This window comes from Erythranthe guttata, chromosome 9, assembly GCF_056151865.1.
Source record: "Erythranthe guttata isolate IM_541 chromosome 9, IM_541, whole genome shotgun sequence".
In the NCBI taxonomy this organism is placed as follows: domain Eukaryota; kingdom Viridiplantae; phylum Streptophyta; class Magnoliopsida; order Lamiales; family Phrymaceae; genus Erythranthe; species Erythranthe guttata.
This window is the reverse complement of record NC_142541.1, coordinates 11,228,413-11,244,011: the sequence shown is the minus strand read 5'-3', so window position 1 is coordinate 11,244,011 and position 15,599 is coordinate 11,228,413. Positions and strand designations below refer to the sequence as shown.

The window sequence follows — 15,599 nt, the reverse complement described above, 5'->3', positions numbered from 1 at the left end:
TCATTCCCTTCTTGTTGTCTGCATCCTTCTACCCATTCGACATGTGAAGGTATATCCAACGCGGTTTTATTTTCAATCACCCTGCTATAATAACTCGCCTACAAAAATATACTATTATATTAGTATACATGTATTTTCATTACCATATTGCAGCACCGTTCAATCACAGTACCCAAACTATGGATTAATAAAACATATACCACATTCCCCAATATATAAATTAATGAAGTAATCATCGATTTAAGGACTTACGATATAATTTGCAATTCCTGGGCTCGTCGGAGAATGGTCTAGGGAGTTCCAATGTCGAAAAAAAAATTCGTTTGGGTCCAATACAAGCAAGAACCAGTGATCTTTGGGATTTATAGGTATCAGAACATATTTTTTGCTGTAGAGACGTGCTATTCCAAGCTTCTCAACTGCGGTAGATCCAAAATATGTTAAACTCTTTAAAAAGGTATCCAACTCTGTATCACCCATCTTTCTGAAGTGCATTCGATCTCGTGCCAGCATCTCATACTACGAAACATAATAAAAAAAATATAAGATAAACCAGTATACACAGAATGCAACATATTTGTTAAACCAGTTTATACCTGGGCAGGGGTCTCGAGATAATCAATCTCATGCCCATGTTCATCCATGATCGCTTCGGAATTTAACAGGCTCATGTATATGTCGATGTGCTCCCCACTCAGATGCTGATCAAACAAAAGATCCCACATATGTTTTCCAGTCAATACGTTTGGGCCTCTTTCGATCACAATTGCACTACAATAGAATTAAACATGCACTATTTGTTTAGTACGCCGATACTACATAAGAAGTTATTATATACCAAATGTTCAGTAAGTTAGTGATTTTACCTCAAATCAACATCAACGAGGTACCCATCCAATACTGCCCTCTCTACATCAGTAAGCTCATCTCGACATACATAGTCTGTTCTCCCCTGGTACGTAGAATTATCTACGACAAACTATATCCAAATGAATCATTAGTGATAATAGTAATAACAATAATAATAATAATAATACTTATTATTAAATTATAAGGCATAATTACTGTTGTGGGCAGTTTAGCAGAGACTACGCTGCTTTCTTGTCCTCGACTCTTTCTTCTTCGATTGTCTTCTCTTGCCTTCGACCTTCTCTCCCTCTCCATGTTCAGTACTTTTATCAAGGTTTCTTCTTCTTCTTCTTCTTCTTGTTCTCCTTCTTTCTCTTTTTTTTCCTCATCTCCAAGTTCTTCAACAGCATTAAAAAAATTATCTTCCTCCTCCACTTCTTTTTTCCCTTCATCTTGCTCCTCCTCCTCTTCCTCTTCCTCCTCTTCCTCTTAAAAAATAAGAGCTCTTCTTCTCTTCTTCTTCCCCTCTGTCTCTTCCAATCTCACATTCTTCCTCTTCACTTGTTGTGCATTTCCAAAATGCTGCTGCAGTTCACATAAAATAAACAATGATTAGTGTAATACAACAACATCACGTTGGTTTACAAATGGGACATGTCCATCTCATTAATAGTACTCTTCACTTACACGCCTGACTTCGACTTTTCCACCGACCTCCACAGGACCAGATAGTTCTTCCACAGGTGAAACCAAAAACTTTCTCTCTTCTTTGTGCACGGAGAATGATATCACCTAATAAACATATAGACAAATTGTACATTAGTTTATTGCGTAAGCAAATAACACAATGAAAATGCATAAATCAAAATTGTTACCTTGTCTGGTGTGAGTTCTCTAAAAAGATGTTTAGCCTGACGTTCATCGGCTGGTATTTTAGAGTCGGACCATCGAAAAAATCTTAGGTATTCGAAAACGCTTATTGCGAATCCCAAAGAAGTGATCCTTTCACTCACCCATGCCAACAACCCAATGGTGCAACCATCAAAATACCCTCCTGCCCCAGCCAAGTGTGCCTCAATATTTTCAATGAGCACATCATACACCAACTTTCCCCACGCAAAATCTCCTACGCGCTCCAATTTGTCAACATGTGGATAAACGTACCTCGGCAGTTGAAAGTTGCCCTTTGGCAATAAGAAAGTATTGCAAGCGAAAATAATGTACAACCTACAAAAATCCTCAATTGATTGTTGGTCGGTCCTAACAGCATACTCTTCCAATTTTTCAGCAATTTGATGACGCTTTACTTGGGTCAATTTACCCCAAAAAACACGTCTAATGAAAGGAGTTTCTATTTCCAGGTTTTTATCGATGGGTATCCCCTTAAACTGTAATCCCATCATGATGCAGAACTCCCTAGGATCAAAGACGACAGGGATAGTTTTACCTCCAAACCAGAACGTACGTGTCTCCACGTTGTATGTCTTCTTCAATAGAACAGACACCTTTAAGAAACTATGGTATATCTTAGGCATGTTTAAGAAATGCCCGAAAGGATTTTCCTCCAATGCAGCATAGTGTCTGGCCGTCATCATAGGTTTAATTATGTCCATTTGTTCTTTGAAGGCGCTAGGAGAGCACCTGCATGCTTGTTGGGCGTCATCATCTGCAAGTGTATTACGATTATAAAGGAAAAACAATAATCAGAAAAAATACAATTGTAAGATAACAATGGTACTATGTAGGTATTGTAATTATACCGTCACTATATTGTATCAATACCATACACCTACAGTACTTATACTATTGGGCAATACGACATATACTATTTAATTACATCAGAAGAACTGCCATTACCTTTTTTTATACCTTCTAACTACAATAGCACTACCGTTGTGTAGTAAGACTTATATTATTTAAACACATCTAATGCCCAAAATCAAACCCTTGTTATGACAAAAAGTGATTTGGAAAAATACTAATATTTCAGACGAATGATACCCAAGAGCGAAACTGTTCAAAATCATGCAATTCCACAGAAAATGAACAATTTTTGCAAGCATAAACAAGAAAACAACATTTTATTGGAACCAGTTGTTCGATTTTTTTATTTCAGAAAACCCCAATCTCGCCGTTGGATACTACCCACTACTGGAAATGTTCAAAATCATTCAATATGAGAACATGCAGTTTGTTTTTTGCTAACAGCAACAAAAAACAACAACACTAATTATTATCGATTCCTGAAAAAAAAAAAAAAAAAAAAACCTTGCTTCTCCTTCCCCTTGTTTGTCTTCACCATTCTTCTTCTTCGTAAATTATTACTTTAGTTTCCTGTCTACTTTCCGCCTTGTTGTAGTTATTTATACAAGCAAACAAAAACCGAAAAATCTGAAGAATCGCTTGCACGAAGAAAAACTGTCCGAAACCGCTGAAGAAATGGTTTGAAAATTGAATGACAACGGACAGTTAAAAGTTATGGAGCGTGATTCTAACCGGCGCGTGAAAAGTAGATGAAAAGTAGGTGAAAAGTTTTGTCAGAATTTGCAGGTAATTTCAAAATAAAGTGAAGGGTTTTTCGGTCTTTGCACACCAATTAGGGAGTTAAGTGCATATTTATGTTTGATTTAAGGTCCAATACGCTTAAAAAATATTGTTGGGGACTGACCCGCACTTTATGTTTGGGTTTAGGAATTTATCAGTATTTGCCCAAAAAAAAAATAGAAATCAGAACTTTGGAAATTCGTGACAAAATATTTTATTCAAGAATAAACAATAAATGGGTGGAAATCGACGGAAATTGAAGTCTTTTTTTTTTTTTTTTTTTTTTTTTTTTTTTTAATTTCGGACCCTTCACACTTGACTTAACACGTGAGGTGCAATCAGATTAATGCCACGTCAATATTTATTTAGTCAAAAACGGAAATCTCACCAACCCCGTTTGTCTCCCCTAACCCCTCTAAACCCCGTTTCCCCATCTATATCAGGATTTAGCATCCTCTTCTTCTTCACCAGCCATTTTAGAGCATATTATTTCACCCCTTTCTTTTTTCTGTTTCAACCGTATATATATATATATATATATATATAAATATATGATCTTATTGCGAAATTGTATTCCATTCCAGGTGTGTAGGTAATGCGGCAAAAGGGGAGATCCCATAATCGAAGATCAAGGACGTTTTCTAGATCTCGCATTGCCATTGAGGGTTCTTAATCACTCTTCATTCTTCCAAATCCACCATTTTTCCCTTCCTCTCTCTCTCTCTCTCTCTCTCTCTCTCTCTCTCTCTCTCTAGAATCGCGTCTCTCACTAAATAGCCACTCACTCCCATTGTTACTTGCTGCTGTTTGTCGTCGTCATTTTTTCCATGGCTGCCGTTCAAGGTTCGTTCGTTCAACTCTCGTGATTTTATTGTATTTAAATTTTTTTTTTTTGGGTTGATTTTCTCGTAACATTTTGGTAAGTGAGATTTGAATAATTGTGAATTTTGATGTACAGATGAAGAGCGCGAGATGCAAAAGAGTTACTGGGTTGAGCACTCTGTCGACCTCACTTTGGAATCTATGATGCTTGATTCCAAAGCATCTGATCTCGACAAAGAAGAAAGGCCTGAGGTATCTCTATGATATGTTTATTTTTTTTTTTAATTTATTTTTTTCTGGGGGATTTAAATGCATATGATAAGTATATAATTCATATATGTGAATCTGCTTACCTTTTTCTCTGGAGAGAATACTGCATTGTTGTTATGTTATCAATCTGATCATTTTGTATCTCGATTATCTCCGAGTCGGTAAGTTTCTATCTCGATTTATTGTTTTATGTGATTTCCATGAAATTTAGGTGGATCTTTTCATTTAATATACCCATAATATTGGATCATTTGCATTTGAGTACCTCATTTTTCGATCGGAGATCATTCAATGGATTCGACTAAAAAAGAGTCCATGCGAAATTTAAAATAATATGCATACTAAGGTTTATTTGGTAGCTGTCAATGTTGTTTTCATTGAATTTTGGGAATTTTATAATAAAATCGAAGGGCCCTACGGTCTGTCAACAGAGTTTGAATAAATATTATTATGTGCTCTCAGTTAGTTATATTAGTAGGGACCAACTTTAGAGGACATGTTTGTAGTTTTATGATTTTAAATGATTTTTAATCGTTTTCTATAGCGAAATTATTTTATCACGTGTACAGTAAAAATAAAATTGATTTCAGAGTAATTGTACTGTGCAAGGATACTTCCATTAAAAAAATGTGTTGTAAGATTAGTACAGCTCCTTCCATTAACACCTGCAAGTTTGCCATATGCGACCGAAGTATAAATTGCTGCTTCGTTTTTCAAGTTATGTCTTGCTTAGATCAATGTTTTATATGTTTACAGCACAGTTCTGTTTTCGACACCTTTTATTTTCTCTTAACTGTTACTAGTTTTTGTATGCACGACAACTTCTTAATAGCCATTCTCATTGTACACTTTCCTTATATTTCTAGGTATATTCTGTTTGTGCAAAAATCAAGATTATGTTGTACCTTATCAGTGCCGCTATTGAACAAATCCTTCTATTTTGGGACATAATATATAGACAACTATATTTCTAATGCATGGTTTTAGGTGCTATCTTTGCTCCCACCGTATGAAGGAAAGTCAGTTCTAGAACTGGGAGCTGGTATTGGCCGTTTCACCGGTGAATTAGCCAAGAAGGCAGGCCAACTTGTCGCTTTGGACTTCATTGAAGGCTCAATAAAGAAGGTCATTGTCGTACATCATTTTTTTTTTTTAAGTTTTGGTGTTTTTTTACTTATCGAATTATCGTTAATGTTTTACAGAATGAAATCATCAACGGACATCATAAAAATGTCAAGTTTATGTGTGCTGATGTCACCTCTCCCAGTTTGAGCTTTCCTGACGGATCTTTCGACTTGATATTTTCAAACTGGCTGTTGATGTATCTCTCTGACAAAGAGGTGAAAACCCTAGTCACAATAATCCCCGTCAGAAACTTTTATGGGCTTTTGTAATAACCAATTTTTATACATTATTTTTTTCAGGTTGAGAATCTTGCCCAGAGAATGGTCAAATGGTTGAAGGTCGGTGGGTACATATTTTTCAGAGAATCTTGTTTTCATCAGTCTGGAGACCACAAGAGAAAGAATAACCCAACTCATTACCGTGAACCAAGATTCTATACCAAGGTCAGTTCTTATATACTTTTATTTACATTTGTTTTTATAGTTGAACTAGCAATGTGTACTCTCCATGCGTATGCACTAGAAACATTGCTGATTTCTCGATGAATATTGAAAATATTATGACCTTCACATTACATGTTAATATGGACTTAGTTAGTCAGTGTTTCATTTTGATGATTACTTTTGGCTTTCTTTAAATTTTGTTGTTGTGATTGAGAATTTTGAACTTGCAGGTGTTTAAAGAATGCCATTCGCATGAAAATTCTGGAAATTCATTCGAACTTGCTCTTATGGGTTGCAAATGCATTGGAGCTTATGTCAAAAACAAAAAGAATCAGAATCAGGTAATGTGTTTCTGTTTTTTGCTTCATGTCTTGCCCTGTTTTCTTCTTCAGCGATTATAACTTTAATTTGACAACTTCGGAAGTATTAAATGCTCCGTCATAACTAAGCTAAAGCTTCAACCGACATGGCTACTACAATTGATTGAGTTTCTTTAGAATCAATTTCCTGTCATTTCATTCCTTCCATTTCACCAAGTACAAAGTTTCTTTCTTGAAAATAGAAATTATTGAAACATTACTCTGTTTTCACAGATTTGCTGGATGTGGCAAAAGGTAGGCTCAGATGATGACAAAGGATTCCAAAAGTTCTTGGATAATGTCCAATACAAATGTAGTGGAATATTGCGTTACGAGCGTGTCTTTGGACGTGGCTTTGTCAGCACTGGAGGAATTGGTCCGATTTTCTTGTTTTTTTTCGTGTTTTTTTTTTTAATTTTTAATTCGTGGGTCAATTCTTGAATTACTTTTCATGAGCAGATACTACACGAGAATTTGTAGAGAAGCTGGATCTCAAGCCTGGGCAGAAAGTACTCGACGTTGGTTGTGGAATTGGAGGCGGTGATTTCTTCATGGCCGATAAGTACGATGTTCATGTTGTTGGAATTGATCTCTCCGTCAATATGATTTCTTTCGCTCTTGAACATGCAATTGGTCTCAATTGTGCCGTCGAATTCGAGGTTGCTGACTGTACCAAGAAAGAATATCCCGACGGAACCTTTGATGTCATTTATAGCCGCGACACAATCCTTCACATCCAAGTAATTTTTTTCTAACATAAATTTTCTCAAAAGCTAGTTCCGACTCTAGAATTTGGACATGCGTGATTATAAAATGTTTTTAATCTCACATTTTTCACAGGACAAACCTGCACTGTTTAGATCATTCTACAAGTGGCTCAAGCCAGGTGGCAAAGTACTCATAAGTGACTACTGTAGAAACGTAGGCTCTCCATCTGCTGAATTTGCAGAGTATATTAAGCAAAGGGGTTATGATTTGCATGATGTGAAGGCTTACAGCCAGGTAACTTTAGGATTCGTTTGGTTGCAAAACGGGATTTAGTCTACATAAGATATCATTCACATTCTTATTAGGACCCTATTGTATAATTGGACCAACAAGACTTTAATACACGAACCATTTCCCAAACGAGCCTACATAAGGGAGATAGAAGCAAAATTTCCGTAAAAAAATTATTGGAATAACCAAACACCAAACAAGGCCTTAGATTTGTACTTATTTGCAGATGCTTGGAGATGCTGGCTTTGATGAGGTCATTGCTGAGGATCGAACCGATCAGGTGGGCCCTTGTTTGCCTTAGGTTTTTTTTTCTTGTTAATATGCATTTTTTATTTTTACTGAGAGTAACTAAAACTTACGGTTTTATTATTTACAGTTCATAAAAGTTCTTGAGAAGGAACTGGATGCAGTAGAGAAGGATAAAGAAGAATTTATAAGGGACTTCTCTGAAGTGCGTTCTTGTTCGGCTATCATTTTCTTTTATATACTGTCACATAAATTTTCAACGTTTTTTTTATTTTATTTTATTTTATTTGATTTGCAGGAAGACTATAATGAAATAGTTGGTGGATGGAAAGCGAAGCTTGTTAGGAGCTCGTCGGGCGAGCAGAGGTGGGGTTTATTCATTGCCAACAAAAAGTGAAACCCTTGGTAGTAATTAAGTGGTATTCACTATTTAGTAGCTTTTGTATGTTCTAAGATAGTAAGAAGTTGGTTTTTACTTGTTCTAATAAAATTGGTTATTGATGATTTTGACCAATTGAATGATAGTTTCTACCAGTTTATGATGATGACTTTCACTGTGTTTGTATCCTTATGGGGATTAACTATTTCTTTTTATCCGACTTTTGATGGTTTGTTTCGATTTCTATTTGAATCCAAGATGAATTTTTTTTTTCTTTTTTTTTTTCTTTTTAATAAATAATGAAAGATGAGAACTTTGTTCATGCACAAAGGCATGGGTTTGTTATAGGAAACCTCCAATACAAGTATTTAGATCCATACATATTTTACGCATAATCACACACACACACACACACACACATATATATATATATATATATATATATATATATATATATATGTGTGTGTGTGTTTGATCGTGTAAATCAATGGTGAAAATACATGGGTCCGATAATGGTGATTTCGGAAAAATGCATTGGAGAACTTGATCTAATATGGTTGTTTTGTTTTTCAGATTCTTCTTTGCAGTTTCTTTATTGAGATTAAATTCTGAGCGGATCAGCCGATAGTTAATATAGATCGGATTCCACTAATCTTTTGACATGTGACACTCTTAAGTCATAACTCTTAATAAATCACACTATTATAGTTAGGGTTAGAGGGGTTACAAGTTAACCAATCTCACAGGTTATACTGGTTTTTTTTTTTTTCTTTTTCTTTTTCTTTTTTTCCAATTATTAGAATCAATTATATTTATATTTACACTATCCATGTGTTAATCATCATATAGTATCCGATTTTCCTATTAAAATAGGTCATTCGATCTAAATTTGCACCCTTCTTTTTTCTCTCTATCTCTTTTTTTTTCATGTTTTTTATTTTCTATTTTCTATTTTTTATTCCTAGAAATGTGTATTTGTTTCGTGATTAAAATTTGATCTGTTGACTTTGTATACCAGTTCGTTGCTGTCAATTTTACTTTATCAAAATCATATCAATAAAATCTCATGTAATTAGTAGGGCTGTGCGGTTTTAACCACCAACCAACCCATTTTTGACCCATAATTTGTGATGGATAATCAACCATCAACCGACTCATTTAAGTGGGTCGATAATCTTAACCAACCCATGTATAGTTGGGTCAATAATGATTTTTAATATGCTATAAAGTTGGTTAGTCGGGTATTATCGGCCAACCAACTTTATTTATTAATTTATTATTTATTAATTTATTTAAAATATTTAACATTTTTTATTTCAAATTTCTATTTTATGTCACATTTATAAAATTGTTTAATATTGACCAAAATCCTAAAAGCAATAAATCTAACCTAATTATCTATTTTGAACTATTTTAATTTTAAGACATGTAGCCTAAATATTTGGACGATTATTATTTGTTGAACTATTTATATTTAATTAAAATATATATGGTCCGTAATGTTTTGAATTTTTTATTTGAATATTGTTGTACTAGTCATATTTAATTTATAAAAATATAGTTTTGTAACGACTAATAAAATATTAAATAAAATTTAAAAATATTTAGATGAATGACCCATCAACCAAACCATCAACCGACCCAATAAATTGGTTTGCAACCATCACTCAACCCATGTAAACTGGGTCGATAACGGTTTTCAATATTGACCAAAGTTGGTTGGATGAGTAGGGTCGGTTTTATGACCGGGTTTTAACCAAACCAACCAACGCACAACCCTAGTAATTAGGAATACCCTTTGAAGTAAGATTAAATTCTGAAAATATCCCTCTAGTTTGCATAATTACATTTTTACCCCCTTAATGTATTCATCGTCTAACATTTCTTCCCTTACGACTCAATAATAAATGATTCTTTTAGATTCCAATATTCCTACAAAAATTCCAATTTTGCCCAACTACTACCAGGGATGTAATTGTAAGATTTGCATTTGATAGGGGTAAATTATAATATTTTTATATAATATAGTCGATTTATAAGTGTTACACAGACTAAATTTGTTTCTCCCTTCATTTGCTCTTTTTCTACCATATTTACATGACATTCTCAATTGGAGTTATTTTTTTCTTCCAAATTTTTTAATGGCTGCCGTTATATGCAAGCCCATTTTTTTATTAGTTCAAGACCTCCAACATAAAAATACTAATTTACCCTTAATGAAATTAAAATTAAATAAAAAACACAAAACATTAAAACATAAAAAAAAAATTATTTTCTTTGTGCAAGACCAAATAAAATACATAAATCCAGAAATCCCTCTTCCTTATTTCACGACTTAAAAATCTCCTTCTTCTTCTCCTTCTTCTTCACAAACCCACCAAAAAATCCTACACACCAAAATTATAAAATACATATCAAACATTCACGATGGAATGGAACCATAAAACAATGATATGGTGGTTTACAAAGGTGGAGAACACAATGAAATATATTTTAATCGTTTATTTTTGCTATTGGGTCGTTTTTTTTTGTTGGGAAAAAAATTCAACGATACAAAAAATCGGTCTGCAAATACCGATTTTTGTTACTAAAGTCGGTAACCACATTCCGATTATTTTAATAAAAATCGGTACTTAAAAACCGATTTTTGTAGTAAAATCGGCATGACAACACCGATTGGTTTATGTATTATCGGTATTGTCATGCCGAATTGTACTACAAAAATCGGTTTTTAAATACCGATTTATTATCTGTGTTTTTTTAAGTCCGTTTTCTCATACTTTCGTGTATCAACCTAGGGGATTGATGGAGGAATATCCAAATGAATTATCTAATGAATAAATATTTGAGATACGGAAAGCTCTACTTGATTGGGTTAAAGGAGTGGGAGACGCCACCGAATGGTGATAAACATTTTCGTTTCAAATATTTAAAAAATATCAATTAACCAAATATATAATGTATTATTTAGAAAAAAAATCCAAAAAATATCGGTATCCGAAAACCAATTTTGTACTCAATAATCGACATTAGAACGCCGGTTTTGACTTGTAAAGTCGACGTTGTGTAGCCAATTTGGTTAACAAAAATCGGCATTATGACGTCGATTTCCGTGTACAAAATCGGTCTGGATAAACCGATTTGGGAAACCAACGAAAAAAAATAAAAAAAAAACCAATTTCAATCTCATTTTTTTTTTCCAATATCGGCCAAATCATTGCAACCCAACAAGAAATAAGCATAGATTAATGTTCGTTCATACATATTTATCAAGAATAGATGTTCGATTAATATTTTCGAATTTACAAATAGAAATTTAGTAAAAAAGACATCGATGTTCGATTAATGTTTTCGAATTTACAAACAAAAGTTTAGTAAAAAGGACTTACTTGTTGGTGGTGGTGCGGTGGGTGGGTCGCTGGTCATCGTCGGTGCGGTGGAAGTCTCACTGGTCGGCGTCGCAACGATCAAGCGGCGGCAGTCCTGATATTTTTTTTTTTTTTTTTGTTTTTTATATTTTTGATTTTTGGTCTTGAACAAATTAAAAATATGATTTATTTGTATTTGAGTATTATTTGTGGATAAGGGTATATTTGTCATCTTTGGTATTGATGTAATAAAATTAGATTAATTTACGGGTTTGAACTAATAAATTCTTTTATGTGGTTTTGAACTAATAAGAAAATGGGCTTGCATATAACCGCCGCCATTTTTAATTGATCAATATGTAATATATTTGCATATTGTTTTTCTTTAAAATTTGAAAATTACTAAAAGTTCAATTACAAGAACTAAAAGTTGAAATTTATTAGAAAATCAAAAACAATTATAAAAGTGGGCATCTTGCTCCGCGATGATTCTTATAAATCGAGTGATCGTTCCGACAGCTAGGCCCTTGTTAATGGAGTCATGCATATTTGCCTAGTAGAGTTCAGGTACGAGTTGGAGAATTTGTCAGCAAGCTGCATGGATCGACGAATCATCTGTCTGGCTCGGCGATGGTTTCAGACGGCGGTGATGGGAAAGAATCAGTGAGCGTCTCGCTCTCCGATGATTCGCCGGAAAAACACCTCTGGCCTCAAAGCATGTGATTTTTTTTTTTTTGTGCTTGATTGTGACACTGTATTAACTGAGGTCGATATGTTTGGATGATGGGATTCGCATGTCGCAACTTGCGCCTAGTGCTACTTTATGTTTTTGGGTTTCTGTCATCGAGTGGGGCAAGTCGGACTATTGCCAAGTATCAGCCTTTTTCAAGCGCTATTTACTTTTCGTCAGTTGGATAATGGCATATTCTTCATCTTTTACCCATGTAGCTTATGCAAATTTACAGCTCGTAGGACAACTACTTGGGATGATTGGGCCGAAAGATTTTTCTATATTCTAGATCAAGGTTGGGGAGTATCGACCGAATGGTGTGATACGGATTCTGATTCTGGTCCTAAGCTGAAAAAGAAGAGGGATGTAGGCATCATCCAATTACAAAAGTGTCGCAAAACATTGGATTGTTTGAGTTTGATCCTTGAACTTTGATTCTTGAGAGTAGAAAAGTGGGCTTCGACTCTTTACGAGCTAAGACACAACACAGATAGTTGTCTCTCCCTGTCCGCACAAGAGGCAAAGATCTAGTATGAGGGGGTAGCGCCTACTCGGGATGTGAAGCGGACTTCAGCTCTCTACGTGCTAAGACCCCACAAGAGGCAGGGATCTAGTACGAGGGATAGCGGTTTTTCGGGAGGTGGCAATTCCCGAACATTTGACGATTTCAATGTTACCAAAAGTAAGTTTGCGGACAAAGAGTAACTTTTAACTCGGGATGTGGACGATGCGAGCCTCCTAGACTACCAAAATGTGGAGCTCTGTAACTCTCTTGCAACGTTCATTCACAAAAAGCGTGGTTTGGTAGGGTTTGATGTGGTGGACGTTACTGATATTGGAGAATAAGATAACTTTCAAAACCTGAGCAAACTTCATCATTTCCCATGTCGATTGAGCATGATTTGTTTCTCATCGGGGTCTCATGCGAGGGAGGCGTGGAGACACACTTTGGGACCCGCATAATGATCGATTTGCTTTGTCGAAGACTCAAGCCATTTCCAACGAGTATGATTTACAACACTTGGCAACGACACATGTCGATACACTTAATGTTGTGCTGAATGCCAACCTAGCTAGTAATATTACGATAGTCAAGCTCATACATGTTCATGAGAAGGGGGGACAAAGGGCGTTTATCCAGAAGTAAGGAGTTGAACAACCTTTTTATGGATGCCCATGTCCGAAATCAGAGTTGTCGGTAGAGCTAGCCTTGCGGAAGGGAGAGCTAGATACATATTGAGCCATGTAAAAAGAAGGAACGCAAAGAGTGTGCCGAGCTACATGTTCCGCATGATCAGCTCATGGCGAAATATCTGAACGAGACAATGGAGGGTTCTCACTTGTTGACTTCAGCGCAAGGAGTTGCCCATTTGAAGAAAGTTGAGGAGGAAGCGGTTGAGAATCATTGCAACTCTAAAACATACCAGAATGAGCTTGACGCATGTGGTATGAATGTTTATAGGATAGTTGTATTACTTAACCGTAAGTAGATGCGCAAAACTAATAATGTCTCTGGAAATATCATTATGATGATGGAGCCCTAGATTATGGAGTACGAGCCCCAAATTAGGGAGGACCCGATGGAACATGGGAATGAATGACGTCATGATCGAAGCCTTGGACGGTGATATGATGGCGCCGATGGGTCTAACCCACCGTTGGCAGGGCTTTCTCGATACCTAGACATAAATTTATATTTCAGTTGTCTTTTCATTATGTTTTCTCATTTTGCTCTTTTTATCGAAACTAGCAAGGTGCACGTGCGTTGCACGTGTTGTAATATTATTATATGGTAAAAATAATTTTTTTGTATCCATATTAGGTTGCAAAATGTCTTTTATAAAATACGAGTCAATTGGTTTTAGGCCAAAAACATATTGCTACTTCTATAAATATTGGAGAAATATAAACTACATCAAATCAAACTTAAAAGGCCTCTCTTATCTTCTTTGTATTGCATATACATTGAAATTCAGGTGAATCCTAGGAAAACATATTTTTCGAGATTTATGATCAAATTTGCAGTCAATTACGAGATTTTGTTTACTATTGCTATTGTAATATGATAGTTGTTGAAGTTAATGATGTCTATGTGAAATCATTGAAAACTAATACAACTCTTATAACTCTCTGGTAGGACAACAATGTACTTCTGATAACCAAAATGCATCATCCAATTGCAATGTTTCTCATGGCACACCTAGTCCTTATGCAACATGTTCTGCTTATTATGGATTACCCGCTCTTTAACCAATTCCATTTTTTGCCTTATTAAACGATGAAACATACATCAGGAAAATAAACAAAAAACTCAGAAGCTTGGTGCATTAACATAATTTCCAGCTAGCAATGAGCATGAATGTAAATTATGTTCCAAACATACTCTACACAAATTTAATTGGTCTATATGCTTCACAGTAATGTAAAGAGAAGGTTAGGTTCGTACAAGCTTTACAAAGAGTATCACTCCACATGAACGCAAGTTTAGAGTAGCTCTATAATGGTCTCGATCGTCTAAGAGTTAGAGAATTTAGATAAATTCGAAACATAGAAGAGGAGAGGTTCTCATAAACAAAAAAAGAGACTTGCATATTTTAAGAACATACCTCAGGGTATTTTGAGTTTGACATATTATATACCAGACCATCATCCTGTCAAAGTAATGACATAATAATTTCACAAAGTGAAACTATGTATAATTATAAAGAATAAATAATTCATGGAAGAACTTTATATATTGTCCATAAGTTTGCATACAATGATATATTTGATATGTTACAAAGATTGAAAGATATATCTCAAGTGAACTTGTATCTCAAGGGTAGTAAAATGTGCCTTCTTTCTTCTAGATCACTGAGTTGATTGTCTAATTGAATGCATTCTAACAGAGCGTATCAAGAGCATAATCTTGACCTTTATACAGTAAAATCTGCTACAATTCTAAATAAAATAATGAAATATATTAATGAAACTAAAACAGTTTGTCTTCAGCCATTGGTATGTCATGAAATATCAAAACAGAACGGACTACATGTACGACCATTTCTTCACTTAGCTCTAACTATTTAGTAAAACCATTTGAGAATTCCCTCAAAACACATTTGCCTTTCTACAAGCCCATTCCTTTTTTTTTTTTTGCAACGGACTTCCTCATTTTATACTTTAATTAAAGGGACTCTTTGAGAAAAAACCCCTCATTACTTCTTTTAATAGAGAGAGGCCCAAAATATTTCTCTCCATTTGAGAAAAGTCCACACCCATTTTCAGCCATTATATATTCCAGTTTTGCCCGCACCCACCACATCATCACTGTGTCACGCGCTCAGCGTTTTTTTTTTTCGTTTTTTTTTCAGTTTTTTTTTTTGTATTTTCTGTATCAGTTTCCTTAATCGACTATGGAGCATAGTCGATTAGCCTTAATCGACTATGCTTCATAGCCTATTAAGGAAATTCTTTAATTTTTTT

At 34.8% G+C, this 15,599-nt stretch overlaps 2 protein-coding genes across 3 annotated transcripts; one reads left to right on the top strand and one right to left on the bottom strand.

Annotated features, from left to right (window-relative positions):
• Positions 1–1,037: 1,037 nt before the first annotated feature.
• Positions 1,038–2,814, bottom strand: LOC148768080 (uncharacterized). The gene is made up of 2 exons (XM_088822875.1): positions 1,725–2,814; positions 1,038–1,641 (listed from the first exon to the last, which is right to left on the bottom strand). The coding sequence occupies exons 1-2, from the start codon at positions 2,460–2,462 to the stop codon at positions 1,516–1,518; spliced, it is 864 nt and encodes a 287-aa protein (XP_088679001.1). The 5' UTR covers positions 2,463–2,814; the 3' UTR covers positions 1,038–1,515.
• Positions 2,815–3,840: 1,026 nt separating this feature from the next.
• On the top strand, positions 3,841–8,274 carry XPL1 (S-adenosyl-L-methionine-dependent methyltransferases superfamily protein). 2 transcript variants are annotated; one of them, XM_012986075.2, is made up of 12 exons: positions 3,841–4,236; positions 4,352–4,467; positions 5,473–5,610; positions 5,688–5,825; positions 5,910–6,053; positions 6,284–6,394; positions 6,647–6,788; positions 6,872–7,152; positions 7,253–7,414; positions 7,638–7,691; positions 7,788–7,862; positions 7,956–8,274. In XM_012986075.2, exons 1-12 carry the CDS (start codon positions 4,221–4,223, stop codon positions 8,052–8,054), a joined length of 1,476 nt encoding a protein of 491 aa, XP_012841529.1. In that variant the 5' UTR covers positions 3,841–4,220; the 3' UTR covers positions 8,055–8,274. The 2 variants fall into 2 exon arrangements, with proteins under 2 accessions (XP_012841529.1, XP_088679000.1); XM_088822874.1 differs by having other exon boundaries at positions 3,895–4,058.
• Positions 8,275–15,599: the final 7,325 nt, after the last annotated feature.